Source organism: Pseudorca crassidens, chromosome 9 (assembly GCF_039906515.1).
Source record: "Pseudorca crassidens isolate mPseCra1 chromosome 9, mPseCra1.hap1, whole genome shotgun sequence".
Classification (NCBI taxonomy): domain Eukaryota; kingdom Metazoa; phylum Chordata; class Mammalia; order Artiodactyla; family Delphinidae; genus Pseudorca; species Pseudorca crassidens.
The window spans coordinates 25,361,665-25,388,534 of NC_090304.1; the positions used below are offsets into that span (position 1 = coordinate 25,361,665).

The 26,870-nt window shown below is 38.2% G+C and overlaps 1 protein-coding gene across 4 annotated transcripts in view; it reads right to left on the minus strand.

The window, feature by feature from the left end:
• Positions 1-26,870, minus strand: part of HIPK3 (homeodomain interacting protein kinase 3) — a 100,439-nt gene that overhangs the window by 56,103 nt on the left and 17,466 nt on the right. For all 4 annotated transcript variants that reach the window (XM_067749481.1, XM_067749479.1, XM_067749482.1 and 1 more), the window contains exon 2: positions 10,827-11,922. In XM_067749481.1, coding sequence (XP_067605582.1) covers positions 10,827-11,920 — 1,094 coding nt within the window. In that variant the 5' untranslated portion in view covers positions 11,921-11,922. The remainder of the gene's footprint in view (positions 1-10,826; positions 11,923-26,870) is intronic.

The window sequence follows — 26,870 nt, forward strand, 5'->3', positions numbered from 1 at the left end:
TGTACAGAGTTATTCTTTGCAATTGTTTGTAATTGGGATACACAATAGTTAGAAAAATGGTTAGGAATTCCCTGGAAGTCCAGTGGTTAGGACTCTGTGCTCTCACTGCTGAGGGCCCAGGTTCAATCCCTGATTGGGGAACTAGGATCCCACAAGTCGTGTGGTGCAGCCAAAAGAAAAAAAGAAAAATGGCTAAATAAACTATGGTAATACACACAAAAAAGTGCTATTAAGCAGCAAAACAATGAGAAAGATCTCTGTGAACTGACATGAAGTGATTTCCAGGAAACACTGTTAAGGGAAAATAGCCAAGCACAAACAGGTATCTACAGTAAGTTATCTTTCTTATAAAAGGGGAACTGAGACATTTATCTGCTTATTTGCACCCGCTGCCAAACACACACACACACACACACACACACACACACACACACACAGAATAAATTAAAAAACCAATGATTATGATTACCAAAAGGAGTTGGGTAGGAATGAGGTAGAAAGAATGAGGGGGAGTCACGGAAGAGGGGGCATGACACTTCTGAGATAACATTTTAATACTGCTCTGATTTTCAGAACTATGTTAATGTTTCAAATAGTCAAATAAATAAACAAGGATATAAAGGACCCAAAATGGAATACAATGAAATGAACTTAATTATATTTCAAATAAATAACAATCACATTGAAGATGGGGGAAAGGGGAGTTGAAGAAGAACTAACCTAAGTAACTTTGGAACCCAGTACTTTAATACATCCTCCAAGTCTAAGGCTAAAGAATAAAACAACTATAAATAAATACATACTCCGGCTAGTAAATTAGCAGTGGTATGGGTTAGCAATTCCAAAACTACTTGAAGTGTATTCTAGAATTGAGCAAAGAAGTAACATTGTGGATAATGAGAGCCAAGTTTCTTCATGTCAGAGAAGAGATCATAAATAAAGGAAGAGGACAGAATGCACTCTGAGGTGTCAGAACTAAACGTATCAGTATGAAATCATTGTTTTAATATATAAACAGATAGATACAGAATTACATACACACACACACACACACACACACACACACACACATCTTCTAGCTTTGCCACTCAAAGGACCTAAAAGCAGTAACACCCTAGTACCAATGAGCACATCTGGGACTAGCATCCAGATCTTGTTTCCTAAATACCATTATCTCCAATAACAGGAACCAATGGTCCTTAGAAAAATGGCCAATACCAAGCACTGAGCAGGAAAAGTACAAAGTAAGCCTGGAACATCTTTTGCTGTCAGCAAGTAAGCTCTCAAGGAAGGATAGGGCCATGTTGAAGGGATACAGGAGCAAGCTTAAAAAGGCTCTTCTTACTCGACAGTGTAGGACAATTGTGCAGTAAAACAAATGACAAGTAATAGATTATAACCCACTGAATATGAATCTATAAGTCTATACAACAACAAACAGAGTGAAGGAAAGCTCTTCCTTACAGGAGAATTCCTTACACAGAGGAATGATAATGATAAAGTTAGAAAATCATCATTTTACAACCCCACACTTAATAACTGTTAAAGGCCATATTCATCAATGGATGCTAAAATTGGTCTATGAAAATAAGATGAGAAACAGTAATATATGAATAGTCTCAAAGTACCTCTCCACAAGATACTTATTAATTACAAAGAAAAAAACCTTATAGTAGAAAAATCTGGCAGTCACCACCTCAGTCAAGTGATCAAAGTTAACACTACTAGTAATGGGACGAATTGACAACATGTGCCTCCCGATATGTGAGAACAAAACATCACTTCTGTAAGGTAAAACACATAACATGAAAACATCAGACAAACCCAAACTAAGGAAGTTCTACAAAATAACTGGCCAGTACTCTTCAACAGTGTCAGGATCATGAAAGGCAAAGAAAATAAGGAGCTAATCCAGATAAGAGGACACTAGAGAGATATATGTGGCAAATAATGCAATGTGTGATTTTTTTTACATTGAGATATAGTTGATGTACAATAGTATGTACAGGTGTATAACACAGTGATTCACAATTTTTAAAGGTTACATTCAATTTATACTTATTATAAACTACTGGCTATATTCCCTGTGTTCTACAATATATTGCTGTATCTTTATTTTATACATAACAGTTTGTTCCTCTTAACCCCCACCCTTATCTTGCCCCTCCCCCAACCCATCTCCCCAATGGTAATGACCAGTTTGTTCTCTATATGTTTCCTTTTTTGTTATATTCACTAGTTTAATTTTTTAGATTTCACATATAAATAAGTGTTATCATACAGTATTGTCTTTCTCTGTCTGACTTATTTCACTTAGCATTATACCCTCTAAGTACATCCGTGTTGTTGCAATGGCAACGTTTCAGTCTTTTTTATGGCTGAGTAGTACACCACTGTATATATATATTGCAATGTGTGAACTTGAATTCTGGGCAAGAAAAAAGTCAACAGTAAGACAACTGGCAAAATCTGAATTAAGTCTATAAATAAGTTACTAGTACTAAAGTGATTTTCATTTCCTCAAATCAAATAGTACTGAGCAGTTCAAACAGTTCATCAAATCAATAATACTGATGTTAGCCAATGATGATTCTGATTATTACACTGGGGTTATGCAAGAGAATGTCCTTATGTTTAAGAATACTGTGTATTCCTAAACATAAGGACATTCTCTTACATGTAATTATTTAGAGGTAAAGGGGCTTTACATCTAAAACTTGCTCTCAAACACTGTAACAACAGAAAAAAACCTGTGTATCTGTATGTGCACACACACAGAAAAAGAATGAGTGATATGGGCTTCCCTGGTGGCACAGTGGTTAAGAATCCACTTGCCAATGCAGGGGACACGGGTTTGAGCCCTGGTCCGGGAAGATCCCACATGCTGCGGAGCAACTAAGCCTGTGTGCCACCATTACTGAGCCTGCACTCTACAGCCTGTAAGTCACAACTACTGAGCCTGCGTGCCACAACTACTGAAGCCTGCATGCCTAGAGCCCGTGCTCCACAACAAGAGAAGCCACCGCAATGAGAAGCCCATGCACCACAATGAAGAGTAGCCCCCGCTTGCCGCTGCAACTAGAGGAAGCACAGCAATGAAGAAGGGAGGGAGGGAGGGAGGAAGGAGGGAAGGGAAGGAGGTAGGAGGGAAGGAAGGGAGGGAGGAAGGGAGGGAGGAGGAGAGGGAGGAAGGGAGGGGAGGGGAGGGGAGGAAGGGAGGGGGAGGGGAGGAAGGGAGGGAAGGAAGGGGGAGGGAAGGAAGGGAAAGAAAAGAAGAATGAGTGATAAAACTAGGGTGGTAAAATGCTTATATTTGGAGAATCTGCATACAATTCTTTGTACTATATTTGTACCTTTTTTATGTCTAAAATTATTACAAAGTAAAAAGTTAAAAAACAAGATAAAACAAAAAAAGTAAGTATCCTGTTAGTCTCTCTCCCTGTTCTTTTCCCATTACTTTTTGGTTATCTACATATTAGATTGTAAACATCATAATGGTGGGGTCTATATTTTTGCTCCTCAGTGTATAACCAGCACCCAGCATAATATTTTACACTTTATAGGCACTAAATATTCTGAATGAAAGACTTAATCATGGGGCTATATTAGAGTTTTCTATTCACATATCTTTTCACTGAGGTCTCCATCAACACATGAATGGATAGATAAAATGTGGTATATCTATACAGTGGAATTATTTGGCAACAACAACAAAAAATGTGAAGTGTTGATACATGCTACAACATAGATGAACTTTGAAAACATTACACTAAGTGGAAAAAAGCCAGTTAAAAAAGACAATGTACTGTATGATTACATTCATGAGATGTTTGGAAAATGCAAATCTGTAGAGACAGAAAGTAGATTTTTTGTTGCCTAGGGCTAGAGATGGGAAGATTGTGGAAAGATGGCTAAAGAGTGCTGGGGAGCAGGGATCGGGGTTCTTGAGGGGTAAGGAAAATGTTCTAAAATTGTGGTGATGATGCACAGCTGTGAATACACTAAAAGACAATGAATTGTACACTTTAAATGGGTAAAATTCATAGCATGTGATTTATAGCTCAATAAAGGTGTTTTCAAAAAAAAAAAACTTTAAGAGCTCTGTCAAAATTTTTATTTGAAGGCCTGATATAGTAGTAAAGTAATCTATGTCTGTGACCACAATATATGACACTGAAAACCACTTCATTATAGACTTTTGGAATCTTCTGTTAAAACTTCTGTTAAGGGCTTCCCGGGTGGCGCAGTGGTTGAGAGTCCGCCTACCGATGCAGGGGACACGGGTTCGTGCCCCAGTCCAGGAAGATCCTACATGCCACAGAGCGGCTGGGCCCGTGAGCCATGGCCGCTGAGCCTGTGCGTCCGGAGCCTGTGCTCCGCAACAGGAGAGGCCACAACAGTGAGAGGCCCGTGTACCGCAAAACAAAAACAAAAACAAACTTCTGTTAAAACTAAACCCAGTTGACAACTTTTTATTTGTCTAATAAAGATTCCTAAGCAAAAACAACTTTTGTGATACAGAGAAGAAGCTGCCAGCAATTTCAGCCAATACTGAGCTCTAAGGTAAGGGTGAGTTTGTGAGAGAACACTCCTTAAGACTAGCCAATCCTGGGAATTCCCTGGAGGTCCAGTGGTTAGGACTTGGCGCTTTCATGGCCGTGGCCTGGGTTTAATCCCTGGTCTGGGAACTAAGATCCTGCAAGCCAAAAACAAACCAAAAAAAGTGTAGTCAATACTAACTCCTCTACTTTCAAGTCTCATTCAAGTCAAGGGTCATCTTTCCCCCAGACACCCTCTCTGAACCCTCACATCAGGCTAAGGGCTCTCCTCTGGGTTCCCACAGCACCCTGCACACACTTCTACCCTAGAACTTCTTGACACAAACTATTTTTCTCCTCCATTAAATGATGAAACCATGTTTTATCTGTATCCCTAGCACCTAGCACAATGCCAGCACACAAAAAGGGCTCAACAAAAATTGTGTTAATCTTGCATTGTAAACTTGTACCTGTGCGAACTGTATAAGCCTCAGTTTTCTATTTCTTAAATAGGAATTCCACCAAGCGTCTATCTAAGAACACAGAGACAGACATGAGAAACAAACTAGGAATTATATGTAGAAGCACTTGAAAAAAGGATGCAGTACACATACACAATCTTCTGTTATTATAAAGTACCCTATATAAAATACTAGTTATTTTTTTATGGGTCATTCTGTGTGCCTTAACTTTGTTACAGGAACTTTGTCTTTGATACTTCAGGGTCTAAAAAGGCATGAGGGGTTGGGAATGCCCTAAACCAAAACTGATAAGCTTGAATTGTTTTTTACCATTACATATCTCTTTGTCAACTGTCACATGGAAAAGAGCAGCATTTACTTCAACAACAACTAACGCTAAAAATAAGTAGCAAAGAATACAACCACTATACAGGTTACTTTCCAGCCCACTTTCCTGTCTCTATGCTCTGAAATGACTCAGAACCACAGGCTAAAATTCTATATTTAAAAAAGAAGAAAAAGATATTTATGACCTGAATGTTGCCACCACACCTCATAAATACAGCACCTTCTGCTGCTAAAACCTTTTATGCATTCGAGAGCCCTACGTGTTCTTGACAGAAACCATACTCAAGCAGCTGAATTTAGAACATGCTGACCTTGAGCAAATCAATGCCCTTAGCATGTACTTCTGGCTTATATCACTACAAGAGCTAGACAGCCTCACCATCTATAGTAGTCAACAATTTCTGGCCACAATCCGCTGTCTATTTTAAGATATCCCTACTATGCTTCTGTGTTGCACAGTTCAAAAAAATAGAATAACACATGAATCTGTGTTTAAATGCAAATCGTTTACTTTGGAACCTGGGCTATGTGTATTCCCACTGTGATTGGCTCAAAAATATTTAATTTGGTAAGTTTCACTTCCTGCTTTCTTCTTTTTTTTTTTTTAGCAATTTAAAAAAATTTTTTTTTCTCTTTTTATTTTATTTATTTTTTTAGCTACGCTGGGTCTTCGTTGCTCCACACGGGCTTTCTCTAGTTGCAGCGAGCGGGAGCTACTCTTCATTGCAGTACGCGGGCTTCTCATTGAGGTGGCTTCTCTTGTTGCGGAGCACAGGCCCTAGAGCACACAGGCTTCGGTAGTTGTGGCACATGGACTCAGTAGCTGTGGCTCTCAGGCTCTAGAGCGCAAACTCAGGAGTTGTGGCGCACGGGCTTAGTTGCTCCACGGCATGTGGGATCTTCCCAGACCAGGCCTCGAACCCGTGTCCCCTGCATTGGCAGGCAGATTCTTAACCACTGCACCACCAGGGAAGTCCCTCATTTTTTAAATACAATCTATTTTAAACAAAGAGTAAAAAAAAAATCAAGTATGAGACACCTCTGCTTATTGCCTAATCAGGTTTATAACAAAAACTAAGGCAGAGGGACTTCCCTCGTGGTCCAGTGGTTGAGAATCTGCTTTCCAATGCACGGGACTGGGTTCAATCCCTGGTCACGGAACTAAGATCCCACATGCCATGGGGCAACTAAGCCCACGTGGGGCAACTAAGCCTGTGCTGCAACTACTGAGCCCCTGCACCACAACTACAGAGCCCACACGCCCTGGAGCCTGCATGCCACAACTAGAAAGCCCATGCACCACAAATACTGAGCCTGCACACTCTGGAGCCTGCACGCTGCAACTACTGAGCCCACACACCACAACTAGAGAGAAACCCATGCACTGCAACGAAAGATCCCGCATGCCGCAACTAAGACCCAATGCAGTGTGATGAATTGGGAGATTGGGATTGACATATATACACTAATATGTATAAAATGGATAACTAATAAGAACCTGCTGTATAAAAAAATTAAATAAAATTCAAAAAAAAAGATCCAATGCAGCCTTAAATAGATAAACAAATAAGTATTAAAAAAAAAAACTAAGGCAGAATTGACAAAGCTCCAAATAAAAAGTACAAATACTGAAAAATAATGATTACCTGCTATTTTTATGCAAAATTATACTAGACATTAAAACACTAGCTGACGACTTCCCTGGTGGCGCAGTGGTTAAGAATCCTCCTGCCAATGCAGGGGACACGGGTTCAAGCCCTGGTCCGGGAAGATCCCACATGCCGTGGAGCAACTAAGCCCGTGTGCCACAACTACTGAGCCTGCACTCTAGAGCCCATGTGCCACAACTACTGAGCCTGTGCTCTAGAGCCCACGAGCCACAACTACTGAGCCCACGTGCCACAATTACTGAAGCCCGTGCGCCTAGAGCCCATGCTCCACAACAAGAGAAGCCACTGCAATGAGAAGCCTACACACCGCAAGGAAGAGTAGCCCCCGCTCGCCACAACTAGAGAAAGTCTGTGCACAGCAACAAAGACCCAATGCAGCCAAAAATAAATGAAATAAAATAATTTTAAAAAAAAACACTAGCTGATTAAGGGCTACATTACATTTTCACCAATCTACCATAATATTTACAAACTCTTCTAACTCTTCATCCAACTGACATAAACTCCATTTTTTAATTTTTTTATCCAAGAAACACCAACTACTGTTTTTACAAATAAGAGCCTCATTTTTTTTTTTTTATCTAAACACAGAACCTGTAATTTAGCAACTGTATAGCTTCTGAAATTCAGGTATTTACTTGAAATGTATGTATAAAAACAAATTAGAAACTACTAGTTGTACTTAGCAGTTATTCATAGCTTATTTTTCTATTCCCAAAAGAGGCTAATATTTGTGCAAAGACCTAATGCTAAAAACCAGTATCATAAAATATTTAGTGTCTTAGACTGCTTTTTAAAGGATTTCCTTTACTCTCTTGAAACATTTAACAAACAGATCATCTCAAGTATAAAAAATAAAGCTCTTTTTTACTCTCATCCAAAAGATTTCAAATAAAGAAAAGGAGTCTAGGTATCACACATAACTAAATCTGATATGCCGAATAATGCAGGACCCAAATATAATGAAGTCATTTACTAACAAGTGAACTAAAAATAGAGCCCAAGCAGCTGGAGCCTGGGGGTTTATATAATATGCTAGCTGACTTCTAAAAGCTCCTAAGACAGAATCCACAGAATACAAAGGCAAGAGGGAAACAACGCCATTCCTCTCATGCTGTTAAATCAGATATTAAAATAACTTTTCCAGAAAAATATTAACTAAAAGCTAATCTTGTGTTACATTAAATTGAAAAAAAACTCTCAAGAGCACAGAGGATCAAATAAATCTAATTACAGGAGATGTCAATTAAGACTCACTACAGTGCCACACTACAATACCTTTTAAACCATCTAGAAGGTTTTAAGGGACTTCCCTGGTGGCGTAGTGGTTAACAATCCGCCTGCCAATGCAGGGAACACGGGTTCAATCCCTGGTCCAGGAAGACCCCACATGCTGCAAGCAACTAAGCCCATGTGGCACAACTACTGAGCCTGCGCTCTAGAGCCCAAGAGCCACAACTACTGAGCCCGCATGGCACAACTACTGAAACCCACGCACTCTAGGGCATGCATACGCAACTACTGAGCCCACGTGCTGCCAACTACTAAAGCCCACGTGCCTAGAGTCCACGCTCCGCAACAAGAGAAGCCACCTCAACGAGAAGCCCACACACCGCAGCGAAGAGCAGCCCCCGCTTGCCTCAACTAGAGAAAAGCCTGCGCACAGCAACAAAGACCCAACACAGCCAGAAAATAAAAATAAATTAAAAACAAATTTTTTAAATAAAAAAAAAAGGTTTTAAGAACAGTATCTAGCACTGTAATACTAAAAATTATAACATCAGGAATATAAAGGGTAAATTAGGCTGTATTCCTAATTTCTAACATATATTTTAGTAAACTTAATTATCACCAAGTGACATAAATGTGGGTTTCCTTCTGATAAACTATTAATGGTAGAACGTATGTTTGGAGCTGATTTTTGTAGTAGCTAATTTCTGCTTTATCTTGTCCTGGGTACTAAGGCATATATTTGCAAGAAGCTAATCAGGGTGACAGGTATAGTACAAAGGCAGATGCAATACCAGAAAATAACTACCCCGTGTTGGGCCTAAATATATAATCCTCATGTTCTAACAATTTCCAACAATAAACTGCATGTGTTCATCTATTTACTAACTTATTAATAATGGCCAATATTGGCAGATCCTATATCTGCCCACTGTGCTGGGGCTCGTGGGGCTCCAGGATACACCAAGATCATAAACTCATTTAGGCTGAAATGAAAAGAATTTCCCAAAATTATAAGACTATGAATTCAGGGACCTCCCTGGTGGTGCAGTGGTTAAGAATCCGCCTGCCAATGCAGGGGACACAGGTTCCAGCCCTGGTCAGGGAAGATCCCACATGCCGCCGAGCAACTAAGCCCGTGCGTCACAACTACTGAGACTGCACTCTAGAGCCCGTGAGCCACAACTGCTAAGCGCGCACGCCTAGAGCCCGTGCTCCGCCAACGAGAGAAGCCACCGCAATGGGAAGCTCACGCACTGCAATGAAGAGTAGCCCCCACTCATTGCAACTAGAGAAAGCCCGCGCACAGCAACGAAGACCCAACGCAGCCAAAAATAAATTTAAAAAAATACTATGAATTCAAAAACATTTACAAACTAAAGACAATATTTTGAATCATAGTAATCATTAGCTACCCTCAAGACCATCTATTGTACTCCAGGCTGTAGTACACAGAAATTATTTTCTTCTTCAAATTCCACCCATAGCACCAACACCAAAACAACATTTACCTAAAGCATATATGGAAAGACCATAATAAAACTTGTTATGAAAAAGTGGCCTGAACATTTGTGGCAGCCGCAGAAGTGTGTTTAAATCTTAAAATCACTAATCTGAATTTCTGTAACTTCTAAATGTTCAGTTACATCAGATGTGTCATTAAAAAGCTAGCTCTCTTAAGTGCTGAAAAGTGCCCAAAGATATGTACAAAAATTACTATAAACCCTTTCTCAATATTTAGACTTCTGCTTAATCATCACTGATCACCTATTATTCCTTCAGGTCCTCTATTAACAATAAAAATAACCAATGTCTTTAGCACAGAACTTTGCAGTAGCAATTTCTATTCTGCTTGAGCAGATTTTATGCCTAAATTTTTTTCTTTTTAATATGAGTTCACTTGTTCCCTCTGTCCTTTGTTTCTTTTCCTGCCTCCTCTTGTGTTTTGGGGGGTTTTCTTTACATCGTTTTTGGAGTATAATTGCTTCATAATGTTGTGTTAGTTTTTACTGTACAACGAAGTGAATCAGCTATACATATACATATATCCCCTTATCCCCTCCCTCTTGCATCTCCCTCCCACCCTCCCTATCCCACCCCTCTAGGTGGTCACGAGCTGATCTCCCTGTGCTATGCAGCTGCTTCCCACTAGCAATCTATTTTACATCTGGTAGTGTATATATGTCCATGCCACTCTCTCACTTCATCCCAGCTTCCCCTTCCCCACCTGTGTCCATTCTCTACGTCTGTGTCTTTATTCCTGTCCTGCCCCTAGGTTCTTCAGAACCTTCTGTTTTTTTAGATTCCATATATATGTGTTAGCATACGGTATTTGTTTTTCTCTTTCTGACTTACTTTACTCTGTATGATGGTCTCTAGGTCCATCCACCTCACCACAAGTAACTCAATTTCGTTCCTTTTTATGTATGCCTAGATTTTTAAAACCTCAAGCCTAAACTGAACTTATCTTGATCTCTATTTATCCGAAGCAGTCTTTTTCACCACATACACACACAAAATTATTTCATTCAGCAAAAAGTCAACATTTATCAAATAACCAAAAAATAGTTGTCACCTACCTGTAGTACCGAGATTGCAGATATGTTGAACAAACAGTCTTTGATACGTGACTGGCAGACCCAAAGTCTATTACTTTAACCCTATATGGCTGTCGAACAGGATCCACCAACATAATATTCTCTGGTTTGAGGTCTGCGTGAATTAAACCAAGACTTTTCAATTTTTTCAGTGCAGTGGCCACTTGCTGAAGAATGGGTCGAATTACTTTTAGTGGCAGAGGACTGAACTTATTTTGTTTCAGAAAGTCATACAAGTTTTGTTCCAGCATCTCAAAGACTAAACAAGTATGGTTACGGTGCTGAAAGCATTCATAAGCTCGTACAAAGTTATATTCATCAGCATTTTCAGTACTGAGCCTTGCTAATATGCTCACTTCTATCTGACCTTGACGTGCATAAGAAGGGTGGTTCTTCAAAATTTTGATTGCTACAATTTCATTTGTCCCTCTTTTCCAGCATTTGACTACCTGGCCAAAAGTGCCTCGACCAAGAAAATCAAGGACTTCGTAAGTATTTTTCATGGAGCATAAGACTTCATGCTGTACTAACTGATAGTCACCTTCTCCAGTGGTACAATTCTGTTTTGTTCCTGTGGTAGCTGTCACAACTGTCACTGGATTTCCCATGTTGGTTTGCAACATTGCAGGAAGTATGGACAACTCATCCACAATCTGCATTGCGCTATGATTATCCAACTCCTCACTCTTGCGCTTCAATCCACATCGCTGGGGGCCTTCTAGGAAATTCAACCTGTGTCGCCACGCCCCAATCTGAGGTGCCTCCACTTGCGTTTGCTGCGCCTGAGCTGCTATAACCTTTGTAGCACCCGCAGTGCTTTTTAAAACAACAGCACTTGTCTGCAATGAAAGGTTGTGTCCTCGAGGTCTGTTAAATGGTATTTTTGTCTGAAAAGCACTACCCTTCGTGGGAGGATGAGAATTTCCAACGTTTCTACCATTCACATAGGTCCGTGGATAGTTTCTTTCCTGGAATACACAACTGCTTGGCTCTACTTTGAGTTTCTTCACACTACAAAAGGCACTTGACTGAGTTTGATAAATATACGGTGGGTAGACCAAGACTTGTGAGGCCATACCTGCAAAAGAAAAAAACGGCCATGTTAGCTACAAAAATTTAATTTTTTAAATCTCATGAAGAAAACATTTAAGGATCAAGTCCATAATTTATAAAAATAGTTAAATTCCATTAAGATTTTTTCCCCTTGGAGGAGAAAAACATTTTCAATGCTCCATTTTAGTTACTTAGTACTTCAGATATTTTGTGTATTGCATGAAAGGTCGGGACTAAACAGCTGAGTGCATTCATTTAATCAATAAATATTTACTGCTAAGCTACAATGGCCAAGATATGCCCTAAGAACTGTACCAACCATTTTCCCTCCAAAAGAAAAGGTACAGATCCTTAAACTGTACACATTTGGCAAAAGTAAAACATTCTATTACCAATATATCATTTATGAACCAATGACCAAAACCGAAAATATATATTACATAAATGTAGTTACATTCCATAAACCTAAAGCTCCAGAACTGCCTCAGGGAGAAAAAAAAATCAATTGTAAAAATAAGTATGTAAGCCAGATAGAGTTCGTTTTCACAATGTCCTCTTTACTTAACGTCATTTTCCACATCCACCCTTGTAGCAAACTCCTTTACATTCAAATCAAAGTGATACATTTTTTTTCTTTTTCTGGTTTGTGGGATCTTAGTCCTCCAACCAGGGATTGAACCCAGGCCCTCAGCAGTGAAAGCACTGAATCCTAACCACTGGACCGCCAGGGAATTCCTGAGACAATACCTTTTTTTTTTTTTTAGACTTTCTATTTTATATTGGAGTATAGTTGATTAACAATGTTGTGTTAGTTTCAGGTTTACAGCAAAGTGATTCAGTTATACATGTATCTATTCTTTTTCAAATTCTTTTCCTATTTATGCTGTTACATAATATTGAGCAGTGTTCCCTGTGCTATACAGTAGGTCCTTGTTGGTTATCCATTTTAAATATAGCAGTTTATACATGTCAATCCCAAACTCCCTAACTACCCATTCCCCCCTGGCAATCATAAGTTCATTCTCTAAGTCTGTGAGTCTGTTTCTGTTTTGTAAATAAGTTCATCTTTTTTTTTTTTTAAGATTCCACATGTAAGCGATATCTTATGATATTTCTCTATTTCTGACTTACTTCACTCAGTATGACAATTTTCAGGTCCATCTATGTTGCTGCAAATGGCATTATTTCATTCTTTTTAATGGCTGAGTAATATTCCATTGTACAACACCTTCTTGATGAAGCCTTGCCTGGAACACCCACACTCACCCTCCAGGCAGAATTGGGTATTCAGTGCTCTCGTAGAAGCTTACATATTCCTTTAATTAGCATTCATGATATGACATGCCTGACATTACACTGTAACTGTCAGCACATACAACAGTCTTTCACACTAGATCTGAAACAAAGTGCTCATAATATAGAGTTGGTTTTCAATAAATGTTGGTTGGTTGAATTAACTTCAAAATATTTCCATTTTCCACAATTTAAAAATCTGTATCATATTCTGGGCAGTCTCCTACCACTTTAACAAATCAAACATCAATTCTTTAACTCAAAAACAACAGATTGCCATCACTATATGTAATTATATATAATATTTAAAATAATAAGAGCTACCACCTACTATGCAACAGTTTAACAAATGCTTTATTTGCAGTATTTTACTTAGTACCAATTTGCTGTTAAGGAAACTAAAGCTCAGAGGGACTAGGTAATTGGTTCAAAGTCACACAGCTAGGGTGTAGTAAAAGGAGCAGGAAAATACAATGCCCCTTCAGGTAAAAGGCATAAATTTATGCCTCCTTCAACTTCATAAACAATTCTTGTTACAACCTACCACTTTCCAAAGTTGACCTGGCTTTGGCAAGAAATCAGCTACAAAACCTTATTACACAAATTAAGATTTGTTGTTCAATGTGTAAGAGAAAATCGTAAATTGAAATCCTGGAGTTCCAAACCTTTTCATCCATTTTCTTAAAATCTTGTTGGCATCTATTCTATACTTTTACTCAGGGGAGGTTTCAAAACTCCACCAATTATCATCTTTTTAATGAGGCCAAGCCACATCAAAAACTCCTTCTAAACATATATCAAGCTCACTCTCTAACTCACTTAACACTGTGAAGCTCCCCAACCTCATCTTCAACAACTTAACATTATCATGATTCTCCTTATTTCAAAGCACGTCTGTGACCCACACCCATAGAAACAGACACAATGACAGATGATGAAACTCACAAACGAGTTTCTAAAACAGCTCTTATAAATATACTGATGGATTTAAAGAAGAACATGAACATAAACAGGAGACACATGAAAATCATTTTTAAAATGGAACTGGTGAGCCTGGAGAACCCTACATACCATTCATAGATGGTGGGAAAGAAATTTGGCAATACCTAACAAAATTGCAAATGGATATGTTCTCTGATCAAGAATCAGATAACTCAGATACAGTACAAGACAGTCATGCAGCACTGTTTGTAAAGAAACACAACACTGGAAACAACCTAAGCATCCATCCAAAAGGCATCAGTTAGATACACTTTGATACACAGACCAACCAGAATCTTAAAAAAAAACAATGAAAACAATCTTTTTACCCTGCTATAACCTGATTCCCAAGATAATATTGTTACATGAAAAAGGCAAAATTCAGAAAAATGTGTACTTTACAACAGATATTACCACGTGTGTTTAATTAATAAGGGGAATTATATTATCAATATTTTTGCACATACATTTATTTGTGTACATACATAAAGAAGCTGTAGGTTTCTCCGCCTTAGAGAAGAATAACAAGAATACTGGGGGCAATGAGAAAGATTGACTTTACACTGTATGTCCTTTTTACCACCTTATTTTTTACTATGTACCTGTGTTACCTGTTCAAAAAAGTTTTTTAATCATCTGGGAAACCTATTAAAACATACAGATGAAACAATTTCAAGATGAAATAATATATCTGGGATATGCTTCAAAATAACAGATAAAGTGGATGGGGATATAGATAAAATGAAATTAGCCATAAATTATTCATCATTGGAGCTTGATAGTGAATAAAAAGGGGTTCATTATACTATCCTATCTACTTTTGAATATGTATACATTTTTCCTTAATAAAAAGTTAAGTAAGGGACTTCCCTGGTGGTCCAGTGGGTAAGACTCCACACTCCCAATGCAGGGGCCTGGGTTCAATCCCCGGTTAAGGAACTAGATCCCACACACATGACGCAACTAAGAGTTCGCATGCTGCAACTAAGAGTCCACATGCTGCAACTAAGAAGTATGCATGCTGTACTCAAGATCCCACATACCGCAACTAAACATGCCACAACAAAGATCCTGTGTGCCACACTAAGACCCTGCACAGACAAAATAAATAAATAATTTTTAAAAAATGTTTAAAAACAAAAACTTAAGTGAACATGTATTTAAAACTCCAGAAAAATTCTGATTCAGTAAATCTGTGGTGAGGTTCAGGTATCTGTATGTATACAAGTTCTCAAGGCCATTTATTGACAGATTCACACTAACTATTCACACTACTGAGAACCAATGATCTCATCTGTACAAAACCCTAGGCAAATTCAAGTCCTACCACTTCAGGGCCCTCAAGTCTGAAAAATCAGGATGAAGTCCTAGGGAATAAAATGCATACCATGCTAAGCCAATCCATGCCATGTTAAATAAAGGTGTTATGTGAACAACAGCTGAGATCCAAGTAATTGACCTAGAGATTTTTTTTAAAAAAAACACTACTGCATTTCTTGGGGCTTCCCTGGTGGCACAGTGGTTCAGAATCTGCCTGCCAATGCAGGGGACACAGGTTCGAGCCCTGGTCTGGGAAGATCCCACATGCCGCGGAGCAACTGGGCCCGTGAGCCACGATTACTGAGCCTGCGCATCTGGAGTCTGTGCTCCGCAACAACAGAGGCTGCGATAGTGACAGGCCTGCGCGCCGCGATGAAGAGTGGCCCCCGCTTGCCGCAACTAGAGAAAGCCCATGCACAGAAACGAAGACCCAACACAGACATAAATAAATAATAAATAAATACATTAAAAAAACAAAACACAACGACTGCAATTTCTGAATCCAACTGTCCCCACCTTTTCTTTTCCAACATGCCAAGCTGGAAGGCAAACAGCCCAAAGGTTCCAACCAGGGCCAACTAAAGGAAGCTTAGAAAAAGTAATTACCCCTCACCAACCACTGTACTCTGTGGGACCAACCTCAAAGAAAACTTCAGAAAATAAACACGGGGTAGGAATGTCACATAATTTACATAGCACATAAGAAGAAGTGGGTGAGGGGGTAATGCTGGAGACAGTTGTTATAACAGACCACAAGAAAAGAACTCTAAATTACTAATTAACTTGACTACTGTGACTCCCTACCACAGATATTAAGTCTTTCCCTTCTCCCACCCTCCATCAGATTAACTCATGACCTGAGTATCTTATATTTGGTGTTTATGGATTTTACAGAGTATAGTTAGTACTCCGAGAAGCTGCTAAGTCCAGAGTCCAAAACACTGAATCAGTACAATACTACATATTTCCTATTATTTTTCATTGCAATATATACTGTTATACCTCTGCAGTTATATTTCATGACTTTATCATTTGTTCTTACCAACTGACTAAGAAATGAAGTTTTGAAATACCACCCTTTTGTGAGCTGGAACTGCCTATAAAATCACTCCAAGGACAGTCAAGACTCCTGTTAGGGACTTCCCTGGTGGCACAGTGGTTAAGAATCCACCTGCCAATTCAGGGGACAAGGGTTCGAGCCCTGGTCCGGGAAGATCCCACATGCTGTGGAACAACTAAGCCCATGATGAGCCACAACTTATCAGCCCGTGTGCTGCAATTACAGAAGCCCAGGCTCACAGTGCCCACGCTCCGCAACAAAGAAGCCACCGCAATTAAGAAGCCTGCGTACCGCAACGAAGAGTAACCCCCGCTCATCTCAACTGGAGAAAGCCCATGCACAGCAATGAAGACCCAATGCAGCCAAAAATAAATAAATAAAATAAATAAATTTATTAAAAAAAAAAAAAAGACACCTGTCAGAGCAACCGTTAAGTTTCCATTCCTCAGGCTTAATAATCTCAGGTACTTTAACAGGCCTTATTTTTCCAAGCCTCTAAAAAACTTTAAGACTCATCTGAATTCTATTCAAATTCTTCACATCCTGTTACAATTACCAAAACAGCAATGTAACCAATGTTGATAACTAAACCACCACTAACCATAAAGATATGGTTTCTTCTTTTTTTTTTTTCTTATTACACATAATATCAGGCCTTCTGAAAACAGAGGGAGGTAGCAGAGATAGAAATACTTAGACTATCTTACATTCAATTTATTAGCCAATATCAAAGTTCTGGATCATTTTCTGCCAAACTTATACATAGCCCTATATATAATCAGGTTCTTCTTTAAAATATCCTGTGATATCACAAATACATTTAATTAAAGGTAAATAATGCCTTGCATTCTCCTCACTCAACTTTCTTCTTCTACTTGTTCAAATCTCAATTTTTAAACTTTTTTTTCCTTAAAACACTGTGGTAAAATATACATACATAACATAAAATTTATCATTTTTAAGTGCACAGCTCAGTGGCATTAAGGTCATTCACACTGTTGTGCAACCATCACCATTTTCCACCTCCAGAACTTTCCCCCCCACTCTGAAAACTAAAACTAAAACAACTGTCCATTGTCCCCTCCCACTAGCCCCTGGCAACCACCTTTCTACACTCTGTATCTACAAATTTGACTATTCTAGGTACCCCCTATAAGTTTAATTATACAATATTTGTCCTTTTATAACTGGCTTATTCCACTCAGCATGTCTTCAAGGTTCATCAATGTTGCAGCATGTGTCAGAATCTCCTTCCTTTTTAATGCTAAGTAATTTCCCATTGCATGTTTATGCCATATTTTGTTTATCCATTCAGTCATCAAAAGGTATTTGGGTTGCTTCCACCATTCAACTATTGTGACTAATGCAGCTGTGAACATGGATGTACAAACATCTCTGCAAGACCCTGTTTGCAATTCTTTTGTATATATAGCCAGAAGCGGAATTGCTGGATTATACGGTAATTCCTTTGTTTTTTGCTTTGTTTTGTTTTAGGCCGCACCACACGGGTTACAGGATCTTAGTTCCCCAACCAGGGATCGAACCCGTGAGCTTGGCAGTGAAAGTGCAGAGTCCTAACCACTGGTCCACCAGGGAATTACCATGGTAATTCCATTTTTTTTTTTTCTTTTTTGCGGTACACGGGCCTCTCACTGTTGTGGCCTCTCCTGTTGCAGAGCACAGGCTCCGGACGCGCAGGTTCAGTGGCCATGGCTCACGGGCCTAGCTGCTCCGCGGCATGTGGGATCTTCCCAGACCAGGGCACGAACTCGTGTCCCCTGCATCAGCAGGTGGACTCTCAACCACTGTGCCACCAGGGAAGCCCGGTAATTCCATTTTTAATTTGAGGAATCACTAGACTGTTTTCCATAGCAGCTACACCATTTTACACTCCAACCAGTAGTGCACAAGGGTTCCAATTTCTCCACATCCCTGCCAATGCTTGTTATTTTCTTCTTTCTTCTTTTTTAACAATAGCCATCCTAATGGGTATGAAGGGGTATCTTACTGTGGTTTTCAAATCTCCATTTTTTTCAATCTAATTCTTCATCAATACTGGCTGCACTAACACCTAGAGCTTGATGTCATCAGTAGCTATAACACGTAAACTTTGTATTTTTTCATTTGAGTTATCGATGAATATTAAACATTACACTTAAGACTAAGCTCTACAGAAACCCATTCCCAAGTGATTACTGAACAAACCCCCTTCTTTCAGACCATCACTGAAAAGTATAGAAATTATTAAATTACTAAAAACATCAAGTTTTAGGGACTTCCCTGGTGGTGCAGTGGCTAAGAATCCGCCTGCCAATGCAGGAGACATGGGTTCGAGCCCTGGTCCGGAGGATCCCACATGTGGCAGAGCAACTAAGTCCGTGCACCACAACTACTGAGCCTGTACTCTGGACCCCACACGCCACAACTACTGAGCCCACGCGCCACAACTACTGAAGCCCACGTGCCTAGAGCCCACGCTCCACAACAAGAGAAGCCACCGCAATGAGAAGAGTAGTCCTCGCTCGCGACAACTAGAGAAAGCCCACGGGCAGCAATGAAGACCCAATGCAGCCAAAAATAAATAAATAAATAACTTTTTTTTTTTAATTAAGATACAAAAAAGGAAATGTGATCAGTATTGAAGATTTCTAAAGATCTACAAGAAGAAATAAATCAAAACAAAACAAAACCCTTTTAAAAACACAGGAAAAAGGTTTCCTTTAACTAAAGAGAGGCTCAGGGCACTAAAAGATTATCTCATAATAAACAGGGATAAAAGACCAAAACATTAAATACACAGCCCGTACTACACAATTAAAAAAAAAAAAGACTTGTCAGTACAACAAACAAAAAAGTCAGCTCAATGAACATTACCTTAGGGAATATTTTCATTCAACTGGAAATCAGCAAACAGCTACACTAGATCAAGGTAAATGACTGATTCTGTTACATAAAACCCTGCATTAAGATTTCTTTTCTGAACACACCCATCAACTCTGTTTCCAGGCTATACTAAAATAAGTAGACACAAGTACAGTTCACTTTCAAAAGTGAACTTATTACCACTCTTTAAAGGGAGATAGAATGGAACAGGAAACAAATATAAAGTTGAGACCCCTTTATCAGGTAAAATGTACAAATTCACCTTTAATCTACCAGCTTCAAAGCTAAGAGCTAAAGAATCATCCTGTGTGAAAACAGTAATGGTATCATGTCTACACAGCTAGAGTAGTACTAAATTCACTAATGGAATAATGTGTTTTTAGTCAAATCACACAAATACACGTTAATTGCCTTTCAGCAATGATTACAACTGTCTTTTGGCATGCTATGATTAGCATAAGACAAAAAGACTGAAATGTACTTTGTAAAAACTCAGTGAGCATGCTAAAAAACAAATAAAACAATAACACCACCACCCCCCACACACAAGCCAGTGCTTCTTGACCTACTACCAAGTCCTCATCATCCTATTCTGGTCTTTATTGGATCCAGTCACCTCTCATAATCCTCTTTCCTTCCCTCAGCTCAATTAAACCCCAAGATCTGACCTGCCCATATCAACACAGTACTTCACATTCTGTCCTCAAAATATTATCTCTTCCTTTGATCTACCATCTCTTTCTGATTATCTCCCACCACACAAACTCCCAATATTCCTTGCTAAATTCTAGTTCCTCTCCTTCTAGTAAAATAGATTCAAAATTAACATTTCTCTTATGTAACACACAAAAATATTTTTAAAGATGCTTAAGAGCAAAAGAACCCAAAATTCTAAATCTGAATACAGTAGCTCTCAATCCTTTTCCTGAAACATTTCAGGTATGATGAACTTTGAAGAAATGAAGCACTTTAGGGGAGGTAGTATTAAAGGGCAAAACTTTTTCAGTAAAAGTACTTTGGGGAAGGTGGTCTTCACAAAAGCATTTTTATTAACACATGCAAATGAAGTAATTTAGTCATTCTAAGAAAGGAGGTTTGCACATCATTAGAATGACTTTCAAAACTGCAGAAAATCTTGGGCTTCCCTGGTGGCGCAGTGGTTAAGAATCTGCCTGCCAATGTAAGGGACACGGGTTCGAGCCCTGGTCTGGGAAGATCCCACATGCCGCGGAACAACTAAGCCCGTGTGCCACAACTACTGAGCCTGAGCTCTAGAGCCTGCGAGCCACAACTACTGAGCCCGCGTGCCACAACTACTGAAACCTGTGTGCCTAGAGCCCGTGCTCCACAACAAGAAGCCATGACAATGAGAAGCCCGCACACCACAAGGAGTAGCCCCCTCTCACTGCAACTACAGAAAGCCCACGCACAGCAACAAAGACCCAACACAGCCAAAAATTAATTAATTAATTTTAAAAAACTGCAGAAAATCTTTTGCAAAACAGCAGGGTCAACCTACTTCATCTAGGTAGTGGGCCAAAGAGAAATGATGCCGTTCTTACACTACTTCTGCATTCCTCACAAAGTCTAGCACAGAGTTAAATGAATAAAGAAAGCCTCAAGCTATTATAGTCTCAAATCTTTTCACTTATTTTTTATAGGATATTGAAAACACCAGTTTTATCACAACTCTAATTTCTGTACAAATGACTATGTCTTGGATTCATAAGGTCTGACAAGCAAAGAGATCAAAGGAGATAGAAGGAAATCTTCAAGGTAACAATACTGTCCATAATCTAGTTTCATGTAAATAATAGATTGTTCCAGCTTGGTTTATCCACAGACTTAAAGATTTTGCTTTCATGAATATACTTAGAAAAAGCTTCATTTTTTCCATTTTTAAAATATTTTCAGGCACATGAATATTTTCAAAGGATATTAAGACATTACAATAAAGTTTCATTCAGAATCATTTTTTTGATACTTGTAACTGGACACAATGCAAACAATATCAGAATTTCATGTCTGTTTCAACTGAAAATTTGTCATCATTTTATTGAGGGATAAAAGGACATTTTTCTTAAGAGTTTTAAAACTGAAAGGCATCAAATATAGAGAAGAATGTTAAACACAAATATCACACTTTTACTTAGAGTGACTGAACAAAGCTATAAATTGCACAAGTATTTGTTACTGTGATGCCCCTTTAACCATTTTATCTTGGATTAATTCATAAATATAACTTTAAATTAACGTTAGTTTGTTGTATATATTTCCCAAAAAAATCAGCTCCTGAAATAATTATGGTGATAGCACAAATGAAAACCTTTAACCAACAGCTGTATTATTTGGGCTGAAGTTTAAATTCCTACTAACTGACCTAATTTTCAACGTATTATTCAAATGACAAATGAGTTAATAATCTATGAAAGTTACATCAAATTCACTTTTTTAATGTCTCATAGCTACATCCACTGTGATTATCAAACAATGTTTTCATATATTTTAATTCTACCTTTACCATACTTATCCCTGACAACAGATGGTTGGCCTCGTTCTCAGGTTGCAAGTTTGAAGTTTAAAGATTCAATTACTTGAGGGAAAAGAAAAGTCTAGATACCTTCATTAGTACCCAAACTTTAATTTATGATAATAAAATACATATGAACCTACCAATGTTTTTTCTGACAACATCAAAGAAACATCATATTTTGTGGAAGAAATGGAAGAATTGTTAATTAAATCCAATGGAAAACTCTTTCATAAATTTTCACTTGTACATTCAAATTCTGGGATACTATTTTTTAAATAATCAAGTTAGTTTATCCAAAATATAGTCACTCCTTATTTGTTCTTTAACATGTACAGCCTACAAAGGTAAAGCCATTTATAACTCCTTTACATCTTGCATGGACTGAACAGATAACTATCTGCTTCACTTTGGTATGTTTACCCACTTCACCCTACCCCATCCAAACAGAGAGTTCTTCACTAATTAAAAAAAAATACACACACAAGACACAAAACTTGTCTCCAGTTAGTGATTTCCCAAATTTTTATCCTATAATGACCACCTGTGAATTTATCATGAGAAGTTTATAATGCTATATTTGTCCCTCATTACATTTAAACAATTTCACACCCACAGGCTCTAATTATTCTCCAACTGAGGTGCTAGAATTTCCTTCTAGAAGATAAATATAAAAGGGGGGAGGGGAGGAATCTTTCCCTTTCAGTTTAAAATTTATGTTACATTTTTAACAAACCACAAACCTCTGATAGGAAGAAAGGTTTTCTTTAAACAAGATACAAAAAGCACAAACTATAAGAGGAAGAGATTGGAAAATGTGACTTGACTAAAACTTAAAACTATTATTTATCAAATGATACAGTAAAGATAAGCCACAGATACGGAGAAGACACTGGCAACATACATAACTGACAAGATCTAAAGAAGTCATAGTGTGTTTAGCAAAACACAGTAAAAAATGGGTAGAAGGTATGAGCTGGCAATTCACAGGTAAGGAAATAGAAGCCAAAAGGCTTTTTAAAAAAATTTTTCAACCTCATTAGTAATAAGAAAAATACTAATTAAAACTACAGGAAGATGCCATTTTAAACCCATCAGGCTGACAAAAGGTAGGACAACACCCAATGCTGAAGAGGAACAGGGCAGCAGAGACTCTTATAGACTAGGTAGGGTAAGAAGTACAACCACTTTAGAAAGCAAGGCTGAAAATGGATGTGGTCTATAATCTAGCAAGTCTTCTCCCAGGTACATACCCTACCTGGAGAAGCTCTCACACGTAAGTACAACAAAACAGGTAAAATAATGTTCACTGCAGCACAATGATAAAATTTTGAAATAACCTAATTGTCAGAAAAGGGATGGATATAGTAGCGTGGCTTTTTCATACAACATACACAATGACTGTGGCTTATAGCACAGTCACCATACAGTTATGTACCACAAAAAAAGAAAAAATACCAATTATAAAAGTAAGACACTGATTAAGAGGTATCATAATTTCAAAGATGTTAAACATGGGAAAAATTGTGCATGTTAGAATAAAAGACATGCAGCAAAATGAATTAACTGAAATTATATATATATCAACATGGATAAATCTCAAAACAACAATGTAGAACAAGAAACAAGTTGCAAAACAGCGTGTATCATTTATTTTAAAGTCAGCAGCAGACAAAACGATATTGCAGTTTTAGGTATAGTTAAGTATGTGGTAAAAGTATAAAATCATGCATAGAAATGATAAACATGCCAGGAAGAAAAGGAAAAGGAGGGACTTCAACTGCAGGAACTATTTTGCACCCACGGTGGCAGCTGCATAGGAGTTGGTTCTACTACTACTCTCTGTATTTTCATAGCCTAAATTTACATTAATTTTTAAATAAAGAAGGAGAAAAAATCTACCAGAGAATAGAATAACCTCTTTAATTAGTTGTATTTTTAAAAGTTAGAAAAATATAACCATTTTAGATATATTTTATTAGCGTATTCGATCAGCCATACACTATTTCATCCCATTTTTCTTTCAATTTTTAAATTTTTCTTTCAATTCAAATCAAGTAAAGACATTTAGGAGCAGGAAGATTTAGCAATGAAGTATGTTTTTCATCAATGAGCTCCTTCTAGCAAGAGGCAAACACATGTATACACATAACTACATCACTAATGAGGGCAGTAACATAAGGATGTGTGAAGCACACAGGCAGCAAAGTAAAGGGGATGATTAACATATGCCCTGAAGGAGCACTGAAGTATTCAGTAAGAAGTTAATCTGTGCTAAATTTTGAAGGATGATGAGAAGAAGCCTGCTATTTAGGAGGGATAGTCCAATAGCACAAACCAATAGCACATAAAAGAGCAGAGACTAATGAAAAATATGACATTAGCTTTATTTGGCTAGAAGAGGGGCCCACAAATTATGGTTAGTCAACTCCAACCCAGACTATTTTTGTATGGCCCACGAGCTAAGAATGGTTTTTATATTTTTAAAGGTTTAAAAAAAAGCATGCAACAGGGATCATATGCCACTTGCAAAGCCTAAAATATTTCCCATCCACCCATTTAAGAAAATATGCCAAGCTCTGCTCTAGAACGTAACTTGCAGCCAGTGGAGAGGGCAGCTGGAGTAAAAAGATGATCCTTGAGAAGAAGAAAGACAACCTTAAAAAGAAAGATCATGAAGAACTTTGTCTTCCATAGTAAGGAGCTATGAGGTGCCTCTGAAGGGTTTTAAATAGAAAAATCAATATAATCATATTTGTATTTTAGAAAGATTACTCAGGCAAATTTGTGACAGATAAACTGGAAAGAAACAATAATGGAGGACTTCCCTGGTGGTCCAGTGGTCAAGACTCTGCGCTTCCACTGCAGGGGACAGGAGTTCAATCCCTGGTTGGGGAACTAAGATCTCAAATGTCGCTCAGCATGGCCAAAAAAAATGGAAACAACAGTTGAAAGACTAGGGTGATAATCCAGATAATAGTTGATCAGAGCCCAAGCAAAAGCAGTAGTAATAGAATAAGAGTACTGATTACCAATAGTTAGCTATAGGTAGCTAGGAGACAGAACCACAGAACTTGGTGACGAGTGAAGGAAGGAAGGAATTAATAAAAACATGTTTCTGGCTTGAAAACCTGATAGCCAAATGTTAACAAAAAAAAAAAATTTTTCTAAGGAGAAATGAGAGAGGAAAAATTAACTCAATTTTAGACATGCTGAGTTTGAAGTACCTTGTGACTTAGCCCAAGTTCCCTTAAATGTAGACTCTTATAAAAAGGCCTGCATTCAGGTAGTTTACTTGGGAAGTTATCCTAGAGGGCATGAGTAAGGGACATGGAGAATAAGGCAGGAAAGAGGGAAAAGCAATTAATAAACATAAAGGAATGATGGAATTAAAAATTAACTATTTGGCAACAATCATAATAATTGATTCAAACAAGAATTATCAATGGATGCAAAAACTAGCAGGTGAGAAAAAGAATGAATATATGTATATGTATAACCGAATCACTCTGCTGTACACCTGAAACTAACACAACATTGTAAATCAACTATACTCCAGTAAAATTTAAGGAAAAAAAACAAACAAAACCTAGTGGGTGAAAGTTTCAAGAATAACAGGATATTATTGTTGGGAGACAATTCACCATGGATCTCTCATGTTTCTCCATGTCTTGCAAGCAGGGACACTGAATGCCTTTGTTCTGCAGTCTCCTTTCAAGGATATTTGTATATTGAACAGCCTTGAAGGTAGAGATAGCGTCTTTCTCCTGAGCAAAGGGCAGGTTGTTTCATGTCCAGGATAACAAAAGATAATGACTCCTTCTTGGGCGTATGTCAGGCAGGCTCACTGCCCCTTACAAAAGTTTCCTAAACCTGGGGTTCCCCTCCTGGAGCGCAACTCCTCTTGTGCAGGAGTCACCGGGCCCTGTTTACAGCACCCTATGGGAACTGAACTGGGGAAACAGGAAATACTGACACACTGACTACCACTATCGCTGAGTACGAAAGTCCTTTAGCTCTGACCTCAGAGTCTATCTTCTGCCAGCAGCCATGGCTAATTTGTTAGCTTGCAAGACCCTTCATGGCCATACATTTCAAAGTACATTCCCACAAGATACATACGAATCAAAAGGAAGAAACTGGCAGATGCCACCTTAACCAAGTGATCAATGTTAAAATCACTTGTAACGGGATATATCAACATCATATGCCTCCTGGTATGATGTACTGAGAGGAATACACGCCACTGTGATACGTCCAAGAACAAGAAAACAAACATCCAAATTGAGAGCCATTCCACAGAATAACTGGCAGTATTCTTCAAAATGTCAATATCAGGAAACAACACAAAGACTGAGAAACTTTTCAGATTACAGAAAACATAGACATAAAACAAAACAGTCTTTGCTTTTAGGAAAAAAATCAGGTGTATACGGAAGTCAAGTCTGCAACTTACAAAAAGTTGAAGGAAAAAAATACAGATGTAGAGAGAAAAGGTAAATGCAAATGGTGTAAAATGTTAACATTTGAAGAAGCTAGGTGAAAAATATATAGAGGAATTCTTTGTACTATTCTTGTAAATTTTCTGTAGGTTAGAATTTTTGTCAAGTCACAAATTAAACAGAAAAAAAAGTATATGAGTGACAGGCATAAAATAATGTTTTTCTTGCACAAGGCTGCTCTTCAAGGGTTACTCATTTGGGAATGAACTGCTGAATATCTTAGGCATGGCCCAGATCACCTAAAATCCAGAATTCTCAGGCACAGAGCAAGTCCGTGGGATCACGTGCCAGCACTAATTTTTTAAAAAAAGGTTTTCATAAACAGTGAGAGGAAATCTTTTCATTTAAAAGTATTACTTTGGGACTTCCCTGGTGGCACAGTGGTTAAGAATCTGCCTGCCAGT